This window comes from Grammomys surdaster, unplaced genomic scaffold (assembly GCF_004785775.1).
Source record: "Grammomys surdaster isolate TR1022 unplaced genomic scaffold, NIH_TR_1.0 131, whole genome shotgun sequence".
NCBI lineage: Eukaryota > Metazoa > Chordata > Mammalia > Rodentia > Muridae > Grammomys > Grammomys surdaster.
This window is the reverse complement of record NW_021604589.1, coordinates 2,921,883-2,945,483: the sequence shown is the minus strand read 5'-3', so window position 1 is coordinate 2,945,483 and position 23,601 is coordinate 2,921,883. Positions and strand designations below refer to the sequence as shown.

Sequence of the window (23,601 nt, the reverse complement as noted above, 5' to 3'; positions counted from 1 at the left end):
GGCTCAGGCTCAGGCTCAGGCTCAGGCTCAGGCTCAGGCTCAGGCTCATGACCAGAGCCTCCTGCTCCTGCCACCATGACTTCCTCACCATGATGGACTATTTCCTGAAAGTATGAGTCAAAATACCCGTGTTAATCCCACCAGGCAAGAAGAAGACCACTACCATCATTTTCAGCCGAATGTAAAGCAAGTTTGATTTTTATTGGGGTGTACCTGAGAGCTGGCCAGTGACTGTGTCCTATGTTGGATTCAAGAGAACAGCCATGAGCCCGTTTCTTAGGACCCTTTTAAGAACTTAAATCATCAGTAGTTGCATAGCAAGTTTACAGAACACAAAACCCACAGCTATTACCCTGGGATTTGGGAGGGCTAGGGAGAGTTTGGGTGTTCCCCAAAAATGTGACAAGGTCATGGTTGGGGCATGTTAGGTTCCAGGAAACAGAGACAGAAACTTATTTTTAACAATCCAGCATAATGACCTCTGCCTTCAAACTGGAGCCAGGCAGGTCCCTCATTTTCTCCCATATTTGCCTTTGTAAAGGCATTTTTTTGTTTTTTGGTCACAGCAATGACCAATGGCTAGGACAAACTCTCCAGGACCAACCCCATCCTGACCAGCCATGGGGAGGCAAGAGCTCATCCTTAAACTTTGTATCTTTGTTCCTCATGAGTGACTTGGCCTCTCTCTTTTTACCCTGTTGGGAAGGAGCTGAGGGCTGGAGAGATGGCTCAATGGTTAAGAGAATTTTTGTTCCAGTGGACCCAGGTTCAGTTTCTAGTGCCCACATGGCAGTTAACAACTGTCTCTAACTCCAATTCCAGGAGACCCAACACCCTCTTTTGTCCTCTTTGGGCACCAGGCGTACATGAACTATATGTACATACATACATACATGCATGCATGCATGCATACATACAAGCAAACAAAAAAGCAGGTAAAACATTCATAAAATAAAATCTAAAAATCTATTTTAGAAAAATGAATGATCAGAGAATAGTTGACTCACTCATTAGGGAAGCTTCACCAAATACCCTGTAGGGGTGTGAGGCAGGAGGAAATGAAACGAAATGCCAAGGTAGGGAACTGAGCACCAAGCGTGCTCACAAAACCTAGCTGCTTGAGCACCATCTCAGAGATTTGATTTAAAAAAAAAAAAGAAACATTATAAGGAGCTGAATCAGCACTGTAGTCATAGTGGGCAAGTACAAGCGTGTAGCAGGAGAGGAGCGACTGGGCCTGTAGCAGGAACTGACAAGAACAAGGACAGTAACAGCAGAGTAAGACTACTTCTGAAATCCAGGGGCAAACCTAGGTAAGCCATCTGGGTTCCTTGCTTTCAGCTACTGTTAATCCCAACGGGCAAGAATAAGCCCACTGCCCCAGTTTTTGAACCAAATTTGAAGCAAAGCATTATTCAATATTAGCAAGGACAATGACCACTGGCCCGGTCCATACCTGGGATTCCCAGAGAATGGTGCCGAATCACGTTCATCAGGTACTTATAAAAGTAAGTAAACCCCACAAGGCTATGTATTTCTCACCTTGGTCCAGTCAGGGGAAAGCATATATCCTAACATATTTCCTACCTCCATGCGTGCCAACTTTGTGTGATCAACCACATCCTGTGCAGTTGGGGCAACCAACCTTGTTTACTGAGGAGAAAACACTTGCCTTTTAATTTTTCATGAACAGCCCCCAGCATTCCAGGAAGCTGTCTGTTCTTGGGCAAGTGGGGCCTACAGGTTAGATGCCTTAAGCACAGGAATTTAAATTTAAAACATAACTTTAGCCTTCACACTACTGTGTTCAGTTGACTGTAAAAATCACTAGTTTTGGAGGCCCTAAAGCTCAGTATCTTGTCCCCCACCCCCACCCCATTCTACTGTAGACGAAGCTCTGACCTGTGCGTCATGATGGTAACCGTTGCCTAGGGCACTTCTTAGGGATTTCTGTTCTACCTTCCATCTAATTTCTTGGGCCTGTGCAGAAATCAATGTGTGTGACCTTTTGATGTAGAGTATGTGTGGGAAAACTCCACCCATAGATCCTACTAATATCATGGATTTGCTAATACTGTCGTTTTGTGAGCAAGGGTCCCATGGAAGCTTTAATTGCACAGTCATAGAGCATTGAATGTGTCCCCTCTGATCACCTTTCAGCCTACTTTTTAATCCCATAATTATCTTTGAGCTCTCTCCTCTGGAAGACAGGTTTGAGATTTAGGTCTCATACATCCACGTTTCTCTGCCACTTTGTGAATACACTCTCTTTCTGCAAAATTCATTGTTTTGGGATCAGCAGATGCTTCATGGAACTGCTCCAGCAACAGCCCCAGAGCTAGGTTAAGAAAAACAGTGGGGGCCAGAAATTAAGCCAAAAAGTATTGGAAGGCCCAATCTACAGGCTTCAGACAACTTAAACAAACAAAGAGAGAACCCAGGAACTGCTTAGCAAATTTAAAGAGAAAGGGCAGGAATTTAGGCCAGGTTCCAACAATATGACCATGGGGTTATGTTTCTTTATTGTTATCCTTTTCTTTGTGACTATCCTGCTCCAGGGTGGTCTGATCTTAGAAATTTGGGTTACATCCTCTGATCAGGAAACTCTCCCATCCTAAAAGGGTCATGGAAGAGTGGAAGGACAGATATAAACACAACCATTTACACAATTCTTTGGTAACTGCTGGAATAGAATCTGTGTGGGGTTGTCTCCCTGTCATATCTATGCTCAGTGCTGAGATCAATTTGCTAGGTTGTTTCATAAGTAATACTGCCATTTAATTCCCGCTAATGAGCCAAAATTTCAGCAATGTCTATGCCACAAACAAACTGTATGTACGGGTACTTCTCTGTATGGACAGAGAAGAAAAAAGAAAAGGCCTTGTGCTCTCTTCAGGGGCAGCTATGGAAACAGAAGCATCATGCTGCTACCTGAGTTGTCATGGATGAGACTGAACAGTTCAATTCCCAGCACCAACCTGGTGGCTCAGAAGCATATGTAACTCCAATGTCAGGAGATCTGGCACCCTATTTTGGGCTCCAAGGGCACAACATGCACATGGTGCACAATCATACATGAAAGCAACACACACACACACACACACACACACACACACACACAGGGCATTGTTAGGCTCTTCTCCATAAAAGGAAGATGGTCAAGTTCAATTTATTCAGTTTATTCACTCACCACAGAGTGATTCCCAGAACTCCTGTGTTATCCTTGATTAGAATGATAAACCCGCTTGGAGATCTGCCTTGGCTTCCCAAAACCAAGGTCTAGTTTTAGTCTATTTATGTGTTCCCTGAACTTCCCACTTCTTTGGTCTTAAAAATATTTCCCATTTGCATGATATGTGGAGGAAGAACATAGTAAATAACACTGACTTCTGTGGGTTGCGTAACAGTGTTTATTTCCTTTAAATACATTTAAATATAAAACAGTGGTTCAGTAAACTTGAAAAGTACAAGCTGAATGGGAATTGCATGAGTGCTGATCATACAAACGAAATTCCACATAAGAAGGAAGCAGAATAACTCATAAGCATGGCACTTAGACTTTGCCAGTCTAAAGAATCAATCACGTGGCACCTACTACTACTCTGTTTCAGGCAACCTTTTCTCATTCATCCAAACAAGGGGCATTTGTCAGTGAACTGGGGAATCATCCAGCTGCTATTGCATGGAAATGTAATGATTTTACCATGGCACCAGGTAAAATCAATTTTTCTAACACCTGGAGCACGGGTGGGAAACAGTGACAGCAACTTGACAAAGCAGAGTGCTGTTTAAAATGACAAGGATGGGGAACTTGGAAGGAAGTTGAATCAAGGATTCTCTTGACTGTGGAGCCCCTGGGCCCTTGTCTCCTTTGGAAAGCACCAGTACTTTCCACAGGCTGGCTTTCTACTTGCACATGTTCTGGTGTGAAAAGGACATCTGTCCTCACAGCTGTCGCAAAAGAAAGTGAAGATGAGACTTTAGAAGCAAGGATCAACTTCAGATACGTCATTTGGCTCGGATTTCATTTAATTGTTCGCAAAGAAAAATTTCCAGACATGGACTTAAGGTATCAATGTACTATTCTACATGGGCACTCCACTGGCTGAGGATTCATCCCTAACAAAGATGTTGATACCACCTCCTGTGAGCCTGGCACAGCAGAAGAGGGACTGGGGAAAATGTAAGAATCAGAAGACAGAGAGAAGGGCTAGGAAACACTATCTTCTAGGCATGATGTAGACTTTGCAAGCAGGGACTCACACAGCTGTGATGATCTTCCCTAGACTTACAGGAGGCCAAACTCTCAACTATCAATTATGCATTTAGAAGGGACTCATCGGAGGTGGGGGTAATGGGCTGTAGGCTACTGGAGAATCTGGAATCACTGTCTTCAGTTTTGGTCCTATTGGTGGGTGAGCCAAACAAGCTCTGACATATAGTTCCAAACCTGTGCTCACACAAATGGCTCTGACTGCATTTATTGGGTCACAAAAAACAAAACAAAACAAAAAACAAAGAGATTTGAGAATGGGAAAGACGAGTAAGAAGGAAATGAGTTGTCAGGAATAGGCTGGAGTTGAGAGTGTAGGGGTAAAGGTAATTAGAATGCATTTTATATGTGTATGAAATTGTCAAAGAACAAATTTAATTAATTTTTAAAAATCTTGGTAGTTAGTTTGGGTAGACTTTGAAATTGATCAAAACGTAATCAATGGCCTCCAAGGGTTGTAGTCATTCTTAAGTTTCTTGCCGAGAGAGAGAGAGAGAGAGAGAGAGAGAGAGAGAGAGAGAGAGAGAGAGAGAGAGAGAAAGAGAGAGAGCGCCGAACCTCCCTTAACCCTGTTTAAATGTCAGTGGCTTCTTTTTCGCTCATGATAGCGTAATGGCAGGCATGGCAGTACAGGTCTGTAATTCCTGAGACCCTGTTTTGAAACAACAAAACAATTTAATCATCACTTTATATACTTCCACATATTTCTTAGATGCCAAATGTTTGTGTTCCTTTTTTTTTTTTTTGTAAGAGTGTGCTTGGGCAATGAGAGAAAAGAGCCCCAACAAATTAGCTTAATATGTCCTTTAAATGTCACCAGTAAACCAAGTTAAGGGGAAAGTGAAAAGACCATTGACCTGCAGGTGTCTGGGTGAAAAATCTTGTGCTTTTGGCAGCAGCTCTCCAGATTTTCTTTGCATTCAAAGCAACTGCAGTTTTCTGGGTGCTGAATGAGGCCGCCAGGACATGGTGCTTTACAGACGCACTCACAGCGATCTTCATCAAATGTCATGTGTGGTCCACAGAGAGCTGGTTCCTGGAGGTAAGAGTGCTCTAAACAGAAACAGGAAAGGGTTGCTTTGGCAACTGGAGCCTGGAGAATGTGATGATCCAAATTAATTGCAAGTTGTACATCTTCCCAATGAAGCTTGGACCCTCCCAATCTTCTTGTCTATATTTTTTTAACCTTAGTAGTTTCACAGGGTGGAAGAGATCCATCTGCTGTTTTATAACATAAGCATAGAACTCATGTGTTTTCTTAGATTTTAAATGAAAAAAAACCATAAGATGAATATTTCTGACAGAGTTTTATGTTGGTGACTGATCTGTTAAAATAAAAATTCTTGTGCTGGAGTGATGGCTCAAGGGTTAAGAGAACTCCCTGCTCTGGCAGAGGACCCAGGTTTGGTTCTTAACATCAACATGGCAATTTAAAACTACCCATAACTGAAATCTCGGGGTGGGGGGGTGGGAGTGGAGGACAGCTATTGTCCTCTTTTGGCCTGCATGGGCATTTCATGCACACCATGTAAAAGCAATACAGGCAAAACAAAGTAAAACACCACTCATACACATGAATTAAAAATAAACAAATCATATATATATATTCATGCAGCCAGCCAGTAATGAAAAGATGTAGGCTGTCTATGAGTATGAATGTAGTCCTCTCCAGTATTTTAAAAGAGCGGGAACCAGAGCACTAATGTTGTAGAAATGTTTTCCTCAGAATTTCCAAACAACCAATGATGCATTCCCTCATCTTAGATCACCACACTTGTATAAAACGTATAAAGGTAACAATGAACTGTGGTCCGATCTCGATCAGTGAATTGAGATATATTGCAAAAATGAGTAAGAGACAGGCTAGGAGGTGTGGCTTTCTGGGTAGAATGCTTGCTTAGAGTTCATGAGAAGTTCTGGGCTCAATCTCCAGTGGCTCCTGAACTGGGTGTGGTGACACATGACTGTCATTCTAGCACTCATTCTAGAGGTAGAGGCGGAAGGATCAAAAGTCCAAGGGCATTCTCTGCTACATATTGCGTTTAAGGCTGGACTGGAGCTCCTAAGAGCCTGTCTCAAATGGAAAGCAAAAGCAAACAATCAGTAGAGAAGGTGAAAAATTTTGAAGACCATGCACTTTTCATTTCCGCATTCATGAAGGTTTTCGAAGAAAATGAATATCTCTTCCCCAAACCTGCTTCTTGTCTAGTTTGCCTCATTTGGGGGCTGACATCATTGTCCACTAGGTCGTGTGGTCACTATTTCCACTCTGTCCCTTTTTCATACTCTCTCTTCTCCATGACACTACCTCTGTCACAACCCACCCAGTACCTTGTATATTTCTTGTGTCTGTGGCTGCCACTCGTGTCACAACCACAGCGTGCATCCCTACAGTCTGTCTCCCTCCTGTGACCATCAAATGCTAACCTAATCCCAATCACCACCAAAGCTTTCAATGTATTTTTATTTATATTTTTAAGACAAGGTCTTACTATGTAGCCCTGGATATTCCTGTGTCTTGCTATGTAGACCAGGCTGACCTTGAACTCATAGAGATCCACCTATTTCTGGCTCCTCAATGCTGTGATTAAAGATGTGAGCCACCATGCCCAGCCACGCTTTAAGTGTCTTAAAGTCTTCCTTCACACACAAAAGATCAAATTTTACATCAGGATATAAAAGACCTTCCATGATCTTGACCCTAAAAACCCTCCATACTCATTCTTAGCCCACCATTCCTCCCTCTCTTCTCCACCCACCTCACCTCAAAATGGCAATCTCTCATAATCCAGTCTCATGGGTTTTGACTGTTCTTTAATTGACACATATTTAGAAAGTAGCTGGACTGGATATTCACAAAGAGTCCATTTTGAATCTCATGAACAGAAAATAGATGAGCTGCATATGCTACAAATCCGTGAGGCAAATATCAATTTAGGGCAAGACAAGGAAGGCTTGATTACTGAAAAGGAGTTGACTCTTAAAGGATTCATATTTGAGCACTAGGTGGCATCAGAGACTCACAAGAAAACTCCATGCTGGCTCAGCAGAGTAGTTTAGGTGGAACTCGATCCTGAGGAGTTCAGCACAGTATGTGGCAGAAGCAGAACATAGGTCCTTAGCAAGTTGAAGACAACAGAGACAGGATTCAGGAGAATTAGGCTGAATAGCAACTAGCTGGGGCTGACACCTCGAAATATTATATATTGGTGTCTGTCCCTAGGGATGGATTACCAATGTATCTTGTCCTCAGCCTTGTTCCATTCACTACTATTGTTATGTTTTATTCATTAGGACAATGGAAATGAGTTGGACTCGCATCAACTGCATTCATTTGGAGAATAGATGACTGTCGACAAGGAACTTAGCTCAATCTTTTTATCCAGAAAAAGTGTTTAGTGCACAGAAAGTAATGTGTCATCGGCAGAATGGGACCACTGGAGAAACAGATGGGAGCTGGGGCACATGAGGATGTTATGAGTGGTGAGAACCAGAAATAACAGAGCTGCAACCAACTCTGCTTTCTCACCTCCACCATTGTTACAGCTTCCCCCCAAAGATTCCTGCCCCATTTTCTGCTCAAAGCAACTCATTCTCTTCTACACTGTTGCTGGCTAGATGTTTTTACAATTCCAACGGGTATTGCCACTGTCTTTCTTGAATCATGTGGGTGGTTTTCATTTGTCCAAAAGATTACATCCAGGCTCTTCCAGCACGAGCTTACTCAGTCCATTCACAATACAAGTATTCCTGGCTTCATCTCTTCATCCTTTCCCTCTGTATGTGTGTGCTCCCATAGTATTGTTAACCTTCATTGTTGACTTTACTGGATTCTAGTACTTACACCTCTGGGTGTACCTATAAGGATACTACCAGAGAAGTTTAATTGTGGAAGACCCACTGTAAATGTGAGCTGGGGAGTCAGACTGAATAAAATGAGAGAGGGGAACAGGAAACGCTGATGGGTAGGAGCTTGTCTGCTTCCTGGCTGTGAACACAATCTGATCAGCACTGCTCTTGCTGCCAGATCATTCCCAGCATGATGGACTGATCTGTGTCAAAGTGAAAGGCAAAATAAGGTCTCCTTCCCTCCCTCTTTCTCTCCCTCCCTCTCTCCCTCTTTTTTTCAGTCCTACTTTCTTTCTTTCCATTGCTTTTGTCAGATATTTTGTTACAGCACCTAAAAAGTAAGCAATGCATCCCCTGCTAACCTTTTCCAGCACTGGGTTTGTGCTTTGCTTTCTCATCTAAGCCCTGCTCAGAGCACATCTCTCCTTTCATCCTCAATATATGAACCTACCCAAGTGAGTCTTCCCTAGGAATTAACATCCCCCCTGAAAGAAGATACCCCAGCCAGGTGATGACCCCTCCCCAAGCCTGTAGGGCCAACCTGTTTATTTCAAGTGTTCTCCAAGAGAACTCCTTGACTTTGATTCCATGCAGTGGCTGATGGTGTTTTAGCAACTGCATTGTGGCATGCTGCCTCAATTGTCACCCTTTACTTCGTTGTGTCTGTGTACAAACTATATGTGTGAGCCTTTGACTATGTAACATCAAAAATATTTTACTTCACATCCTAGTTTGAGCTCATACAAAGGTGCTGAGAACCAGAACATCACCACAAGAGCAATAACAGCTTGTTATTTCATTTGTATGACAGATTCCATGGCTCTGGGCCCTTGCTATTCTTGCTAGGAGATCATAGTTTAAAACAAACAAGGCTCACATTGCATGGTCTCCTGTGATAGTTTTCAGTGGAACCATGTCACACGTGTGCAAATGAATTTAAAAACAGTAAACCCCTCATGTTTGTTCAGCCATATGTTCATCTTGGGATTGACAGCTCTAACAGATCGGGAGACATAATGGCAGGCTAGCAGTTCCCTGTGTGGTTTAGCCCAATAGCATGGTGTGCTCCAGTTATAGACAAATGTTTCCTTGTATCCTTCTTCGTTCCTTTATTTTTCCCTAGATTAATGGCTTGCTTTCAAATGATGCAGTTGGATGAAACTAAGTGCCAAATGACCTATGTGCTTCACCCCGAAGTAGTTTTCGTTAGAGTTTAACACCTGTTTTAGGGGGCTTTGCCCACTTTGTACTTTTCTTTGAGAATGAACAGCAGAGCAAACAAGAGAAGGCTGTAAAATCCAACCACTTCTGCCACTGTTATCTGTGGAGAATCAGGAAATGACTAGCTATCTCGGGGTAGACTCTGTGTGCTTGTAAAGAGAGGTGCTCATGAGTTGTCATGAACATTGTGTGATGTTGTGGCTTGACTCAGATACTTGATCCTCAGTTGTCTGGGGGAGGTTATGGAATCCTTAGGAGGCAGGGCCTTTCTGGAGGAAGTACATCACTAGAGGCGGGCTTTGGTGGTTTATAGCCTCACCCCAGTTCCTGCTTTATATTTGCTTCCTGTGTGCAGATGAAATGTGATCAGTCAGTTTCCTGCTCCTGATGCCCTGCCAGCTTTCTCAAATACCTTCCCCACCATGATGGACTCTATTACCCTCAAAGCATGAGTCAAAATATGCTCCTTTTTCCAGAAGTTGCTTTTGGTCATGTCATTTCATCACAACCACAGAGAAGTAACTAATACACCTGGTCATAGTGAATGCTCAGCCATGCTAAATGCTGTGCTCTTTTTATCAGTATGGTTATTACTTCACTACTGCCATCCTTACCTTCTGTCTCAGGCAGTGGATTCTCATCTTGTAAAACACATTTACATTTGGTGTTATCCCACAGCATGTCAATAGGACAGAGTTTCTTGGAATGAGGACATCTAGGAAAGGAAAGTAATGAACCAGATTTAAAAGGTTTTCAGGGTAATTCTACTTTGGGAATATTAAGTCATTCTTAATATTTATTAGCTAATAATCTAAATATTCTGTGTGGAGCATGCTAGGACTTTCAAATTTTGTTTCTAAGAGTGATACAGGGGAACAAATGTTTGAGATCACTGTCTCTCACGGCATGGTGACTGTGAAGAAATAACAACTATGTGAAAACAGTTTTAAAGACCTTAATCTTGGGGCTAGAGAGATGGTTCAGCAGTTCAGAACGAGGACTGTTCTTCCAAGGGACCTGAGATCTGTTCTCAACACCCATGTGGATCGGCTCACAACCACCTATAATTCCAGCTCTAAATGATCTAGCACTTTCTTCTGGACTCAAATGGTACATGCACAGATCTGCACAGAGCTACACACATGCATACACAGATACAAACCTAAACAAAATAAAATACAGAGCTTACTTTATATTAGGAATGGCACCTTATGAGATAATAATTCTATAGTTATAAATATTCTGTGAAGGAAACTTTAGAACCTAAACTTGAAGTTATGAGAGTCACTGCTTGCAAAGGAGTGCAGGAAGACACTGGAGCTATGAGGCTGGAGAAGTTTTACAATGCATTCAGCAACTCACGTTAAGAACAGAGGTGTTGGGCCAATGTGGCAGCACATCTTTAATCCTAGCACTCCAGAGGCAGAGGCAGGCAGATCTCTGAGGGTTCAAGGGCAACCTGGTCTACATAGTGAGTTTCAGGTCAACCAAGGGAACAAAGTGAGATCCCGTCTCAAAAAATCAAAATCCAAAACAAACATACAAAAAAAAAACCCCACGCAGTAAAACCCCAAATGTGTCTGTGACTAAACATGCTGTGTTCATAATTCTCAAGGTTTGGAGCCCCACTGAAATATAGATATAGCACCTAGTAAAAAATAATGTGTTTGTCAAATCCTATGAGTAGATCTGGTTTTGAAGCCAGAAAATGAAAAAAATTTAATGAAGAGAATGTAATTTTTGTAACTTTACTTGTATCTTTTTCTATTTGTGTCTTCAATATTTTATTAGTGTATATTGTAAAAAAAAATAATGTTTTTCACCATACCATATTCATGCATGCATAAAATATACTTCACCTGCACTCCTCCCCTCTCTTCTCCCCTTTGCCTCCTCCTCTTCATCTGCTTCCTTTCCCCTAAAAATTCCCCCCTCTATTTTCATGTCTTTTTGTTTTTTAATGCTCCATAAAACAGAAATCGTGCAATACATGTCTTTCTGGGGATACCTCTATAATGAGTAAAGGAATGTACACACAGTTTTGTCAAAAGCAAGAACAGACATTATCAAGTCCAGGAAATGCTTACTGATCTTCTTCTGGGATCTCAATGGATCTTCTGATAATTGAGTAAGGATGGCGGGGCCCCGTGGGCAAGCACTTGCAACCCGTATGGTTGGCAATTTTAACAGGCACTAACTCGGGCACTGATGTCAGAGGCACTGATATCTCAAAGAGCTACAGCAAAGAAAGAGAACCATGATATAAATTTTATTGCATACTTTTCTCAGCTTCCACCATCTGCATTTTGCCCTTATCCTTTATGGTAATGACTTTAGCAAAGTTATTCATGCGCAGTGGAGTTAGTCATTGTAAGTGGTTTGAAATGCTGGGAGTCAGGAGACAGGAGGGCTTATCTGGTTTGGTCTCCTAAGTGTTTTCCGAATCTGTTCTTTTCACCATCATTAGAGTTCTTTAAAATCCCTGGTCTCTGTTCTTGTTTTTAAAATTGAGTATAAATTGTAAGGATAAACAAAATTAAATCTTTGGCGGTTCTTTGGGACTTGGGTGGATTTGATTATTATTTAAACTATTTACTCATCCCTTCCCAAACCATTTCTATTGATGACAATTTCCTACCTCCTGACATTGAGCTTGTCCATAAAACTTGTTTTGGCCAATAAGATGTTAGCTGTCATGACACAGTACAAATTAGGACCGTGCATGCTTTGCAAGGTTTATTATCTCTTCCTTATGGTATAGCCATGAAATGGATACAGCCCGGAAGCCATGCTAGTCATAGGAAGCAGACTTGAACTCACACAGCACCTTGGAGAAATTTGAACCTCAGATACACAAGAGAGAATAACTTAAAGCCCCTGAGTTTTAGGGCATTTGCTATAAAAGTATTGTGTATGTTGTATGTTACGATCATACCCAGACAGATAATTATAGCTAGTATGCTTATTTCTATGTTACTATATGCCTTCTCTTTTGTACATACTTAATTATTAATTTATTTATCATTTGTAAAATCATTATATTTGGGGGCCTGGAGAGATGGCTCGGTGGTTAAAAGCACTTGCTGCTCGTGCAGAAGACCTGATTTTGGTTCTCAGCACCCATATCAAGTGGCTTACAACACTGGTAACGTCAGCTCCAGGAGATCTGGTGCCTTCTTTTGGCAGTCACAGGCACTGCACTCATGTGGCAGACACACAAGACTAATATAAATAAAAATTTTAAAAAATAATTTAAAAGGCATTATATTTATTCATGATCCTTACATGACAGATAGAGAAAGAGGTACCCAAAGAGCACACACAGGTTTCAAGAATGTTTTCATGAAGTGTAGATGAACTTGAGCTTAATTTTAAGGGACTGTCCACTCAGTCACCATTCCATGCAGTTCTATTTACTTTGGTTCTAATAAGATAGTTGATCACGTGGACTGTACCTTTAAGATAGGAAGTGCCAAACTACATACCCATCTGTTTGGAACAAAAAAATCCTGCTGTGCACTTACACTTGAATAAATTATTTCATGTGAATCATTTGTTGAGTGCTGCAGTCAAAAACTATCTACTAAGTGGAAACAATTCATTCAGGTTGTGTTTATTTAGACTTTTCGACATGTCATGAAAACAAGAACAAGTAAGGGTATTTTTCAGCATAAATTTCATGTTCTTACACAATTCTTCAGTTATCCTCTAGGGAATAGCACGATTATGAATTGAACCCTCTTATGTTATGCAAGCTTGGTTTTACTAACAGTTGATCGTAGCCATACATTATTGTTTCTAATTATCAAATAGGGTCAGATTTCTGATTTCCACAATTCTCCCAAAGGATTTAGGCAAAATTAATGCTACAGTGTCACGAACAGTTTAGATGGTAGAAAGAACAAAATTAAGAAAACTTTAACCTAGTAACAAAACAAATGGGCATTTAGAACATTCCTTGGCATAGATTTATTTGACGCCTATGTAATTGTCTTCTACATGATCATAAGGAGACAAGAAAATGCTAGGTGAGTTGTATTAACACATGAGGAATGTGCAACAGAGGACCAACAGGAATGTGGCTTGATTTCCAATGTTTTGATAATGCATCCATTACATTTTACAAGAAGATGATAGCTGTAGAAAAGAACACTTAGCTACAGGGCAAAAGGTGATATGATTGAGTCACTTGATTTCTCTCATGAGGACTGCAGGATGCTTTCGAAAGTCTTGTGCTGCCTATTGTTCCTTTGTTCTCCATGCTACGGCAGTGATCTAGACATGTTCTCCCTTCCCTGTTGGGCTCTGTGCCTGCAGTTGCTGGCCCCCATGACTGTCTGCTTTGCCTCTCCCAGCACCTGCTTACATTCCATGCCATGCTAATGGTTGGCAACTGAGAAGTCCTCTACCATTCTCCCTGTGTTCTATGCCTGCTCCCTCCTTCAGCCTCTTTAGTTTTAGGGTGAGAGCACACCCCTCCTTTTAGGTGACCCTTGTCACATTTACCCTTCAAGAAACTTTTCTCAGTCTCTCCAACTAAATTAAATACACCAAGACAGCTACATGAGATGGCACAGCTTCCTTTTTTTTTAAATGCCCTGTTATGTACCATCCATATGTACTAATTCTTGATAGTACAGCATTAGGTGGATGATAACTGTTGAGGCTGTGCCGTGTTAGATATTGTGTTACCTCCCTGAGCCTCTGTTTCTTTGCTTGTAAAGGAGGCTGAGATATCCCGCGTGTTTGTTTGGGGAATTAAATGAGGTTTGGCACATAAAGTATTTAGTGCTTGGCAGCAAGGTCAGCGGCAGCGTGTTCATTTCCTCGTACCTGTTTGGAGATGTAGGAGGTGCTTGTGTTCATACACATCACACTCTCTTCGTTGCAGCAGCCTCCACACCGGAAGACATTTACACAGGGGGGCTTGAAGAATGTGTTGGTTGTCTTCCCCAGCTCACTAGCGACTTCTACGCATGTTTCTCTAGGGCTGCATTGGGTCCTCTGCCATTCTTCATCTATAACTATAGGAATAACGTTCATTGGGGCCAGTAGGCAAAATGGCCCTGACATGAAACATAGGCATTTCACAACACACACCCCCACACTCTGTCCTTTTGTACTTGCTTATTTCACTTGGTGGACATTTAAACATGTCTTTTAGAAATGTATTTATTTTATTTTATTTTATTTTATTTTATTTTATTTTATTTTATTTTATTTTATTTTATTTTATGTGTATGGGTATTTTGCCTGCATGTATGTGTACCACATGTGTGGTTGGTGCCTTTGTAGGCTAAAGGAGGACATTGGATCCCTTGCAACAAGAGTTACAGATAGTTGTGAGCTACCATGTGGAAATTGAACCTAGGTCCTATTCACGAGTGACAAGTGATCTTAACCACCAAGAAACCTTTTTAACACTTAGATGGCTATTTTTCTCCATCCTTTAGCCATTGATACCATCACTTCATAAAATATTTTCTTTCCCCTTAGGGGAGAGCACTATACCTTGCATATAGCTACACTGGGGCCATATACAAAGGGTGGCTAATAAGAAGTCAGTGGAACAAGGTGAAGACAAAAAGTGTGAGTGTTGTTCTACTATTTGAAGCCAGGTAGGAGTAGGTTTTAAAATGAGTATCTGTTGCCTATTTGTGTAAGTGCACTGAGACTTGGCAAACACACGAGTGGACATTCCAAGGGAATTACATTTTTCTCCAATCAGACTTTCCACATTTGGAACCATCCAATAGTTTACAGAAGATGATGAAATAAGCCCTTTCATTTTAACAGAAGGAGCAACCCCATGGCCATAACTAATTTGAGGGAAACCAGAAAAATAGAAATACAACTCTAGCGATAAAAAGGGAAATATGGGGCTGGGCAGATGGCTTTTGGGGGAAAGTGCTGGCTGCACAAGTGTGAGGACCTTAGCTCAGATCCTGAAAACCCACATAACAGCTAGGCACACTGATGTACTACGATCCCAGTGCTGGGAAGGCAGCGACAGGTGTCTCTTTGGGACCTGCTGAGCTCCAGTTCCAATGAGAGACCCTATTTCCAAAACTAAGTTGGAGAACGATGACTAAAGAAGACGCTCAGCATTGATCTCTGGCCTTCAGATGCACAAACAGGGACACATCTATCTATATGCATGTGCACACATGCGTGTACCACACACCTGCATGTAAAGAATAGTACATACTTTTCTTGTATAGCTTCGTTTCCTTTTCTCTCACCATTTGTTTCCTTTATTTTGAGACAGAGTCTCACTGCAAAGTCCTGGCTGGCCTGGAACTTGCCATGTAGACCAGACTGGTGGCTTTGAATGCAGAGATCTACCTGCCTCTGCCTCTTGAGTGCTGAAACTAAAGGTGTGCATCATCATGCCTAGTGTTTACCATTTTTAAAATAATTATTTTAATTCTGTGTGTGTGTGTGTAAGAGAGAGAGAGGGTAGAGGAAGAGGGAGATGGAGAGAAAGATAGAGACAGACACAGAGAAAGGAGAGAGGGGAAGAGAGTGCGAGACAGACAGACAGACAGAGAAAGAGGGACAGAGAGAGAAAGAGATACAGACACAGAGAAAGAAGAGAGGAGAGAGTCAGAGAGAGAGAGAGAGAGAGAGAGAGAGACAGACAGACAGACAGACAGACAGACAGACACAGACACACAGACACAGACACAGACACAGACACAGACACAGACACAGACACAGACACAGACACAGACACAGACACAGAGAGAATGTGTCTGCAAATATCAGAGGTGTCAAATTCCCTAGAGCTGGCATTAAAGGCAATTGTCATCTGCCTAATATGGGTGCTAGGAACCCAGTTGGGGTCCTCTGAAAGAGCAGTGTTTGATTGTAACAAGTGAGTTCTCTCCAGCCCCACTCTCAGCGTTTTGTAAATTAGATTTTGACTCTTAATGCTGTGTGTAGCCTCCCTACCATTTTTTTTTTCTGGGGGGAGGGCAGGAGGAGTTGCTTTCAGCTTGTCACAGATGGAACTGCAGACTATGTTATACTAGGAATGTGTTGAAACTCTTTTGTAGTAAGCAGCTTTAACACTAACCTCTGCTGATCCCCAGTTCCTGGTGGCCATGCCCTGTACAAGCTCCCCTCCTTTTTTTGTGCTGATGAGAGCCAGTGGTTGGCTTTTTGTGAAGAGAACACAGCAAAGCAGGATGCTACTACCTAGGTGCTTAGGTTGAAACTATTTTCTCACTTTGTTTCTCTCCTGCGCCCACCTCTCTTTATCCTCTCTTTTTTCCTCCCCACTTCTTTTCTCACCAAGGGCCACTTTTAAAAAAGATTCATTTCACTTTTATTATGTGTATGTATGTGTGTATGGGGCGGTGCACATGTATGTTGGGGTGGGGTGCACGTGAGTGCAGAGCCCTCAGATACCAAAAGAGGGTAACAAATGCCCAGGGAACTGGAGTCCTGAGTGGTTGCAAACCACTAGGAACCAAACTTGGGTTATCTGCAAGAGCAGTATGTCCTTTTAATCTCCACACCACCTTCCAGCCTGAAAGTCAGTTTTGAAGCTACCTCAAATGGTGGGCTCTGGCCAACAGCCACTGAAGAAAGAGGCCCTTCACAGTCCAAGTGCCTGTGTGGAACTTAATCTTGTAAATAATTGAATGAACTTGCAAGTACATTGAGATGCTCAGAGCCCAGACCAAGACCAACCTTGACTGTAGCCTCCAGAGAGACCTTGAATCAAAAGAAAAAAACCAAACATCTTGGCGATGCCTGTATTTCAGATCCACAAAGGCATGAAAATAAAAATATCTGTTTTACAAGTAGGGTGATACCTGAAGAATGTTTCTGTACACTGTCTTTAAAATTATGTATTGATAGACCTGGAGAGATGGCTGAGAAGAGTGCTGGCTGGGACCCACATTTGGTTCTCAGCATCCATACAGATGCTCACATCTCTTAACTCCAGTTCTGGTGGATCTGATGCCCTCTTCTGGCTTCCATTGGGTACTGCACACAAGTGGTACGCAGACAAACATACCAGCAAAACACCAATACAAACACATAATATAAAATGAACATTTAACTAAAGGAGGGGCTATCTGGAGACCATTCCACCTGGGTATCCATCCCATGTGCAGTCACCAAAGGTAGATGCTGATGTGGAAGTCAGGAAGTGCATGCTGATAAGAGCCTGATATGGATGTCTCCTCAGAGGTCTTCAAGAGTCTGACATATTCAGAGGCAGATGCTCACAGCTAACCATTGAACTGATCATGGGGTTCCCAATGGAGGAGTTAGAGTGAAGACTGGAGGAGCTGAAAGGGTTTGTGGCCCCATGAGGAGAGCAACAATACCAACCAACCAGAGCTCCCAGGGTCTAATCCTCCAGCCTGGGAGCACTTAGGGAGGGACCCATGGCTCCAGCTGTATATGTAAGGGAGGATGGCCCTGTCGGGCATAGGTGGGAGAGGATGTCCTTGGTCCCATGAAGGCTGGATGCCATGTGTGGGAGAATTCGAGGGTGGGGAGGTGGGAGTGTGGGAGGGAGAAGGGGGTACATCCTCATAGAAGCAGGAGGAGGGGGGATGGGATAGGGGGTTCCTGGGCGGGGCGGGGGAGGAATGGGGTAAGGGGATAACATCTGAAATGTAAATAAAATATCCAATTAAAAAAATAAAACAAACATTTTAAAATTTCTGATGATTAAGTTATCCTCAGGCAGTATTTAATTATTTAATTAAATATTATTTATTATTAATTTAATTAAGTATTTACTGGGGATGCTATTTCAATTGCTACTATTAGTCATAAATCTTTGGAGGAAGTAACTTATGAAAACTCCCTTGTTTCAAATGCTATTTAAATGTTACTTTCTACTTGCTTTTTGCCTTTAAAGTTCTAAGTTTTAAACGTTGGAGAAGATTACAATCGACCAATGGCACTGAGTAAGGTTTCATAAGGTCAATGTTCTTTACTACTGCCCAGGGAATTACCCTGAAATCCATGAGAGGAGTAGATAACAAATCATAATTGGTGTGACACACTTATTTGATTATCCCCTGCTTGTAACTTAGTGAATAACTTCAGATAATCCTCCATATAATTAGGAGGGAAAGCATGGAGGCTGCAAATTCTCCAATTTTTGTGGCTTTCTCCTTATAAAATGTCAACCTGGCTGACTTTTAAAAACCACCGAGTAGTGTTTTTATGGTAAGGATTGTCTCCAGGGAGCATCTGTACATTCCCCTCGGACCTTCAGACTGGTAATCTTGTCAAAGCCTGTGCTCTCCAGATGTGCTTGGTTTTTGTGAAGTCCAACTTACTTGACACACAGTCTCATGCATGAACACAAAGGACCTTCTTCACACTTACACTGCTGTGGGATTCCTTTATCTAAATATAACTTTCCCCGTAGCCAAATCCTGTGTGTATGTGTGTGTGTGTGTGTGTGTGTGAGAGAGAGAGAGAGAGAGAGAGAGAGAGACAGAGAGAGAGAGAGATTGCAAAGAAACAAAGAGAACTGTAACTATTTTAAAAGGATACTTTTTCTTAAGGATCAACTGAAATTAAAAAATAAATGTACTCATGTATCATGAAATCATATTTATATCTATAAGGCTAAGTCTAACAATGACTCTGGTTTCTTGAGTTGTTTTGATATGTCATCAGAGAGGTAAAGGCATAATCAAGGTCACACAACTTTATTTTAAAACATCTCACTCATTGTGGCATAATATGTATAAACAGCTGTCTTATAAAGAGTCTGTTTCTCAATCTGGATATCATTAAAATGGTATAAATGTACACCACATGTCCATCCCCACCCCTACTCCAGGAAGCAATTTAGAAGTATAATGGTTCCTTGATGTCTATGAAAGACTGACTCCAGGACACCTTACAGATACTAAAATCTTTGAGTTACCAAGTCCCTTATATAAAGTGGGCTAGAATTTGTAAATAGCTCACCAACATTTTTCTGAACACTTCAAATCATGTCTAGATAGCTTCCAGTAACCAATAAAATGCACATATGCCATATGAATAGTTGTTTCAGCACGTTGTATGCCAAGAAAAGGTCTGCATATGCTCAGTAAACATGCATTTCCCGTAAGTATGTGTGATTGGCTGAACCCAAGCTGTGTGTGGGTCGGGGAGAGAACCTGAGGATACAGAGGTTGACTATATGTTATTTTCTACTTGTAAGCCTTGATTATTTCATGTCAAAAAATGTCTTTGTTGTTTTCTGAGTAACCATTACTATGCCTCACCTTTCAACATCTCCCTTTCCGCTTAAAAAAAAAAAAACCCCACAGGATTTTGAAGAGAAAAAAATCTATAGCTTAACGGTTGGTTTTTCTCTGTCTGCATAGCAATTGAAAACTCCTTGTTGATAAATACCTGAGGTTCGTTTGCTCTTAAGCAAACATGTTTTTCCCCTCACTAAAATTAATTTTTCTGTATTTGCTTTGCCCTCAAATTTCTGAGTTAAATTTATTTTGATAATTTGAATGTCCTTGTGTTATATGCAGATATAAAAATCATACTAAGTATACTTCTTTGTGGAGTAGACACTTAAAAATCAGAATTCTTGAGCTGGCAATCAGAATTCTTGAGCTGGCAAGATGGTTCAGTGGCTGAATATGCTTGCTGCCAAGCCTGAAGACCTGTGTTGGAATCCTTGGCCCCACAAGGTGGAAGGAGAGAACTGATTCCTGAAATGACCGGTTTCTTTATTTTTTATATTACATCAATTTATTTATGGAGGGCCCACGTGTCTGAGAACCATTCCCAACTTTATTCAGTGAAGCATCTTGTCACAAAGTCAACACCCTTTTGACCCCCACTGATACATAACTATGCTGCTCAAACGTTTGGAAGAACTTGGTGCTGGTGTCACTATCTGATAAGGAAAGAGAAAACCACTCTACTCATGCACCTACCTTTTAGTGTTTCAGTGTCATAGAATGTTGCCGCAAATCTGGTGGAGCGATGGGATGTTGAGCGAGAGTCCATACTGGCAAGACTTTTGAGCTTCAACCGGCATCGCCACAGCTTCCAGTCCTCAGAGTGCGCGATTTGCAGCAACTCCTCCAAACTAGAAGCTGCTCGGATCTGTTGTTCAGAACGTTCCAACACGGACCGGGATGATCGCTCAAAAGAAAAATCCTAATTAAGAGTGAGTTACAAAAGTATCTTGATAACCATAGTTGCTAACAGTTTAAACTATAGACCATCTGAAAAGAAAATAGTTGAGGTTATTCTGATGTGGACTTGTGTCTGGAAAAAAAACAGTGTTTAATGGTGGAGTTTGAAATGCTGGGTCTACTTTCTTACTTTCTTTCTTATTCAGGAAAAAAAAAGCACACATAATGTAGGTTAAAGTCTTTGTGGTATTAGTCACATAAACCCAAACTACAGTGAGCAAGGTCCTTAGAAGCCAAGAGAAATGTAGACACAGCAACGCCACATGAAGATGGAGAAGGACATGAAGTGATGACACCACAACTCAGGGAGTTGCTACCAGAAGCAGATGAGGCAATGCTTCATGCCAAAAGAATTTGACACCTTGATTTGGGGGATTTTGTTGTTGTTCTCAGTACCAAATTTATGGTACTTTGCTACTGCAGCCACAGAAAAGCAGCAGAGATTCTTCTATTATACTAATTTTGTGACAACAGCCACTGATTTCCTAGTATATGCTGAAATCTCACTGTTTCTCTACAGGAGTGTCTGATTTGCAATGGCTAATACAGTGCAACTAGACTAGATGGGTATATTTGTGGGGTCCCAAGTCAAGAAAAGATTTTTGATATGTAATTTCTTGTTCAAATGTAGGGGCTTAGTTATATGAAATAATGATGCATACATACAGCTATATACTATGCCATCAAAACCATGAAAACCAATGGAGCCCATTTCCTACTGTAGTTTCTCCCTCAAGCACTGGGGATCAGTCTTTGGGCTTTGTACATGCTGGGAAGGTACTTTGCCAACTAAGCTATCTCCCAAGTTCTGGAGCTGAGTTCTTGATTGCTTCTCTTTCCCAGACTCAGATCTATCAGTCCTGCAGCTTTAACTTTATGGTTCCATAGTTTATCAGCATTTTCCACTTAGATTGCCTTACGTGTTTGTTTACCATTGTTTTCTTAACATTTATAGTCCATGAACTAAAAAAGTCTCAAAATATGTATCGTCAAGGTTATGCCTTTTGTTGTTGTTCTTGTTCTTGTTTTGAGGCCAGTGCTCATTTTGTAGCCAAGGATGGTCTGGAAATTGTGATCTTTCTGCCTCAGCTTCTAAAGTCCTGTGTGACTGTGCCTGGCTAAAGCCACCTCAGCCATTTTATCTAAGTTCAGATGGGAATATACACATGCATGTATGTACGTTTTTGCCTGGGGTAGGAGAGTATTAAATATATTTGTAAGCTTTAGGAAAGGTGTTATTTGGACCCCGTATGAAGATATAAAAAGACCACCCTTGGAAACAGGTGAGCCGCAGGAGCTGTGTGGCTCTGTAGAGAGCAAGATTGCCTCAGAAGGTCAGAGAGATTATCTTGGTGGTTTCTCACATCCCTCTAGAGTTGGAAACAAGGACATTTTTGTCAAGGGAGAGAAGGAAGCTTAGCGAGCACAGCTGGAGTGTGTGAGCAGGGTGGTGAACTTGAGGAGCATGGTCCAGCTTCTTTAGTTGAGAACCCTGGAGACAAATCTGAACACTTGCTCATTTCCATGACAGCCCTTACACTTAATGATCCTAATGTGCCAGTGGCCTCTCTTTGCCTGACTAATCCCCTCCTCTTTCTAGTTCTATGGAAAAGCTACCTCACATCGATTCGATCTTCAAGATAAAAGGGTTTGACAGCATTGCTTCAATAAGCTAGTGAAGAAGACTAACATATACTTTAAAAAAAGATTATTAAGTTGGGCTCAGTGTATGTGTGTGTGTGTGCACATCTGCATGCTTATGCATGCTTATGTGTATAACAATAATTACAGAAGAAGAGACCATGAATTTAAGGAGTAGGGGAGAGTCAGAGAGAACTGGATGGGGGGAAGGGAGAGGTGAAAATAATATATGTACAAGTACTCATGATGAACTCCTCTAAAATTTTAGAATAAAAATTATTATATTGTACTTTGATGAAAGAATTTTCATTTATGGATGTAAAATTTCATCTAATACCATCCTTGGATAAGGTTGATACATGGCTTCATACTTTTTACAGGTCTCAATTCGATTTCAGGATCTTTTAAAAAAATCCTATGTTAAAAACCTTAGGATGAAGTAGTAATCCTGCAGATTGAATTAAAATAGTGAATGATGTGAAGACTAAATAACTCCTATGACTGGTTTCTTTGTAAAACCACAACATTGACTTACATACGCAAAGCTATTGAAAGCCTACTTAGTCTGCTAACTGAAAACCTAGTGTGAAATAACCGAGAAATTGGAAACACTCATTTTATAATTCTAAATGGAAACACTAACGACTCAAAAAAAAAAAAGCAAGTCATTTATCTAGGGCATACATTTGGGAAAGGCTGGAAATGGATCTCAATCATCATTCTACACTGGTGGATGTTTGTGTAATCAACTTTATATTATCCGCACGCGTAGGAGAGAGCTCAACATCAAAGTGTGACTATCGTCCCACACACCTAAACCTTTGATTGCAGAACTTTTGCCAAAGGAGTTGCTCTTTACTTCTTCCAGTTCTCTGGTACAAGTGCTATTCAAATCTAAACTGATTAAAATCAGCCAGCAAGATGAGAGGACGAGAGACAGCATTCCCACGTCTCTGCTTCTTATTAGAGTGGTGGCCTTGGTTCTGTAATTAGTTCAAGACTGTTAGAGATTCTCCTCTTAAATAACAAATCATTCTCTGATGGTTTTTAGCTACCAGAGAGCAGTTTTTAAAGCACAGGGTTGAAGGTCTCTGCAATACTACTTTGTCATCATATAAATATTACTATACATAGAGCAAAGCTGGTTCTAGAGACCTAGGTGGTTACATTCCTAACAGGTCACCAAGATATCACCACACTGTTGTTTGCTTTATTCCCTCTTGGGAAAGATTTGGAGCACAGGTTTCCAGACTTGCCTTCACCTTGAATGCATGTGGGAAAAAGCTTCAAAAAATACTGATGAATTGACCTTATAATCAGAGTTCTATTTTACAGGTTTGGACCATAATTTCAAAAGAAGAAAAAGAAAGAGAGGGAGGGAGAGGGAGGGGAAGGGGGAGGGGGAGGGAGAGGGAGAGAGAG

General features: G+C 41.3%; 1 protein-coding gene across 3 annotated transcripts in view; it reads right to left on the bottom strand.

Annotated features, from left to right (window-relative positions):
* Window positions 1-3,404: 3,404 nt before the first annotated feature.
* Vegfd (vascular endothelial growth factor D) overlaps window positions 3,405-23,601 on the bottom strand; it is a 28,574-nt gene continuing 8,377 nt past the window's right edge. The window contains exons 2-7 of one of the 3 annotated variants that reach the window (XM_028762136.1): window positions 20,275-20,500; window positions 14,177-14,367; window positions 11,431-11,579; window positions 9,958-10,058; window positions 5,131-5,326; window positions 3,405-3,951 (exon numbers count right to left, since the gene is read on the bottom strand). In XM_028762136.1, the coding sequence (XP_028617969.1) occupies window positions 3,828-3,951; window positions 5,131-5,326; window positions 9,958-10,058; window positions 11,431-11,579; window positions 14,177-14,367; window positions 20,275-20,500 (987 nt within the window). In that variant the 3' untranslated portion in view covers window positions 3,405-3,827. Of the gene's footprint in view, window positions 3,952-4,011; window positions 5,327-9,957; window positions 10,059-11,430; window positions 11,580-14,176; window positions 14,368-20,274; window positions 20,501-23,601 lie in introns of those variants that run through there. The other 2 variants (XM_028762134.1, XM_028762135.1) reach the window with 2 other exon arrangements.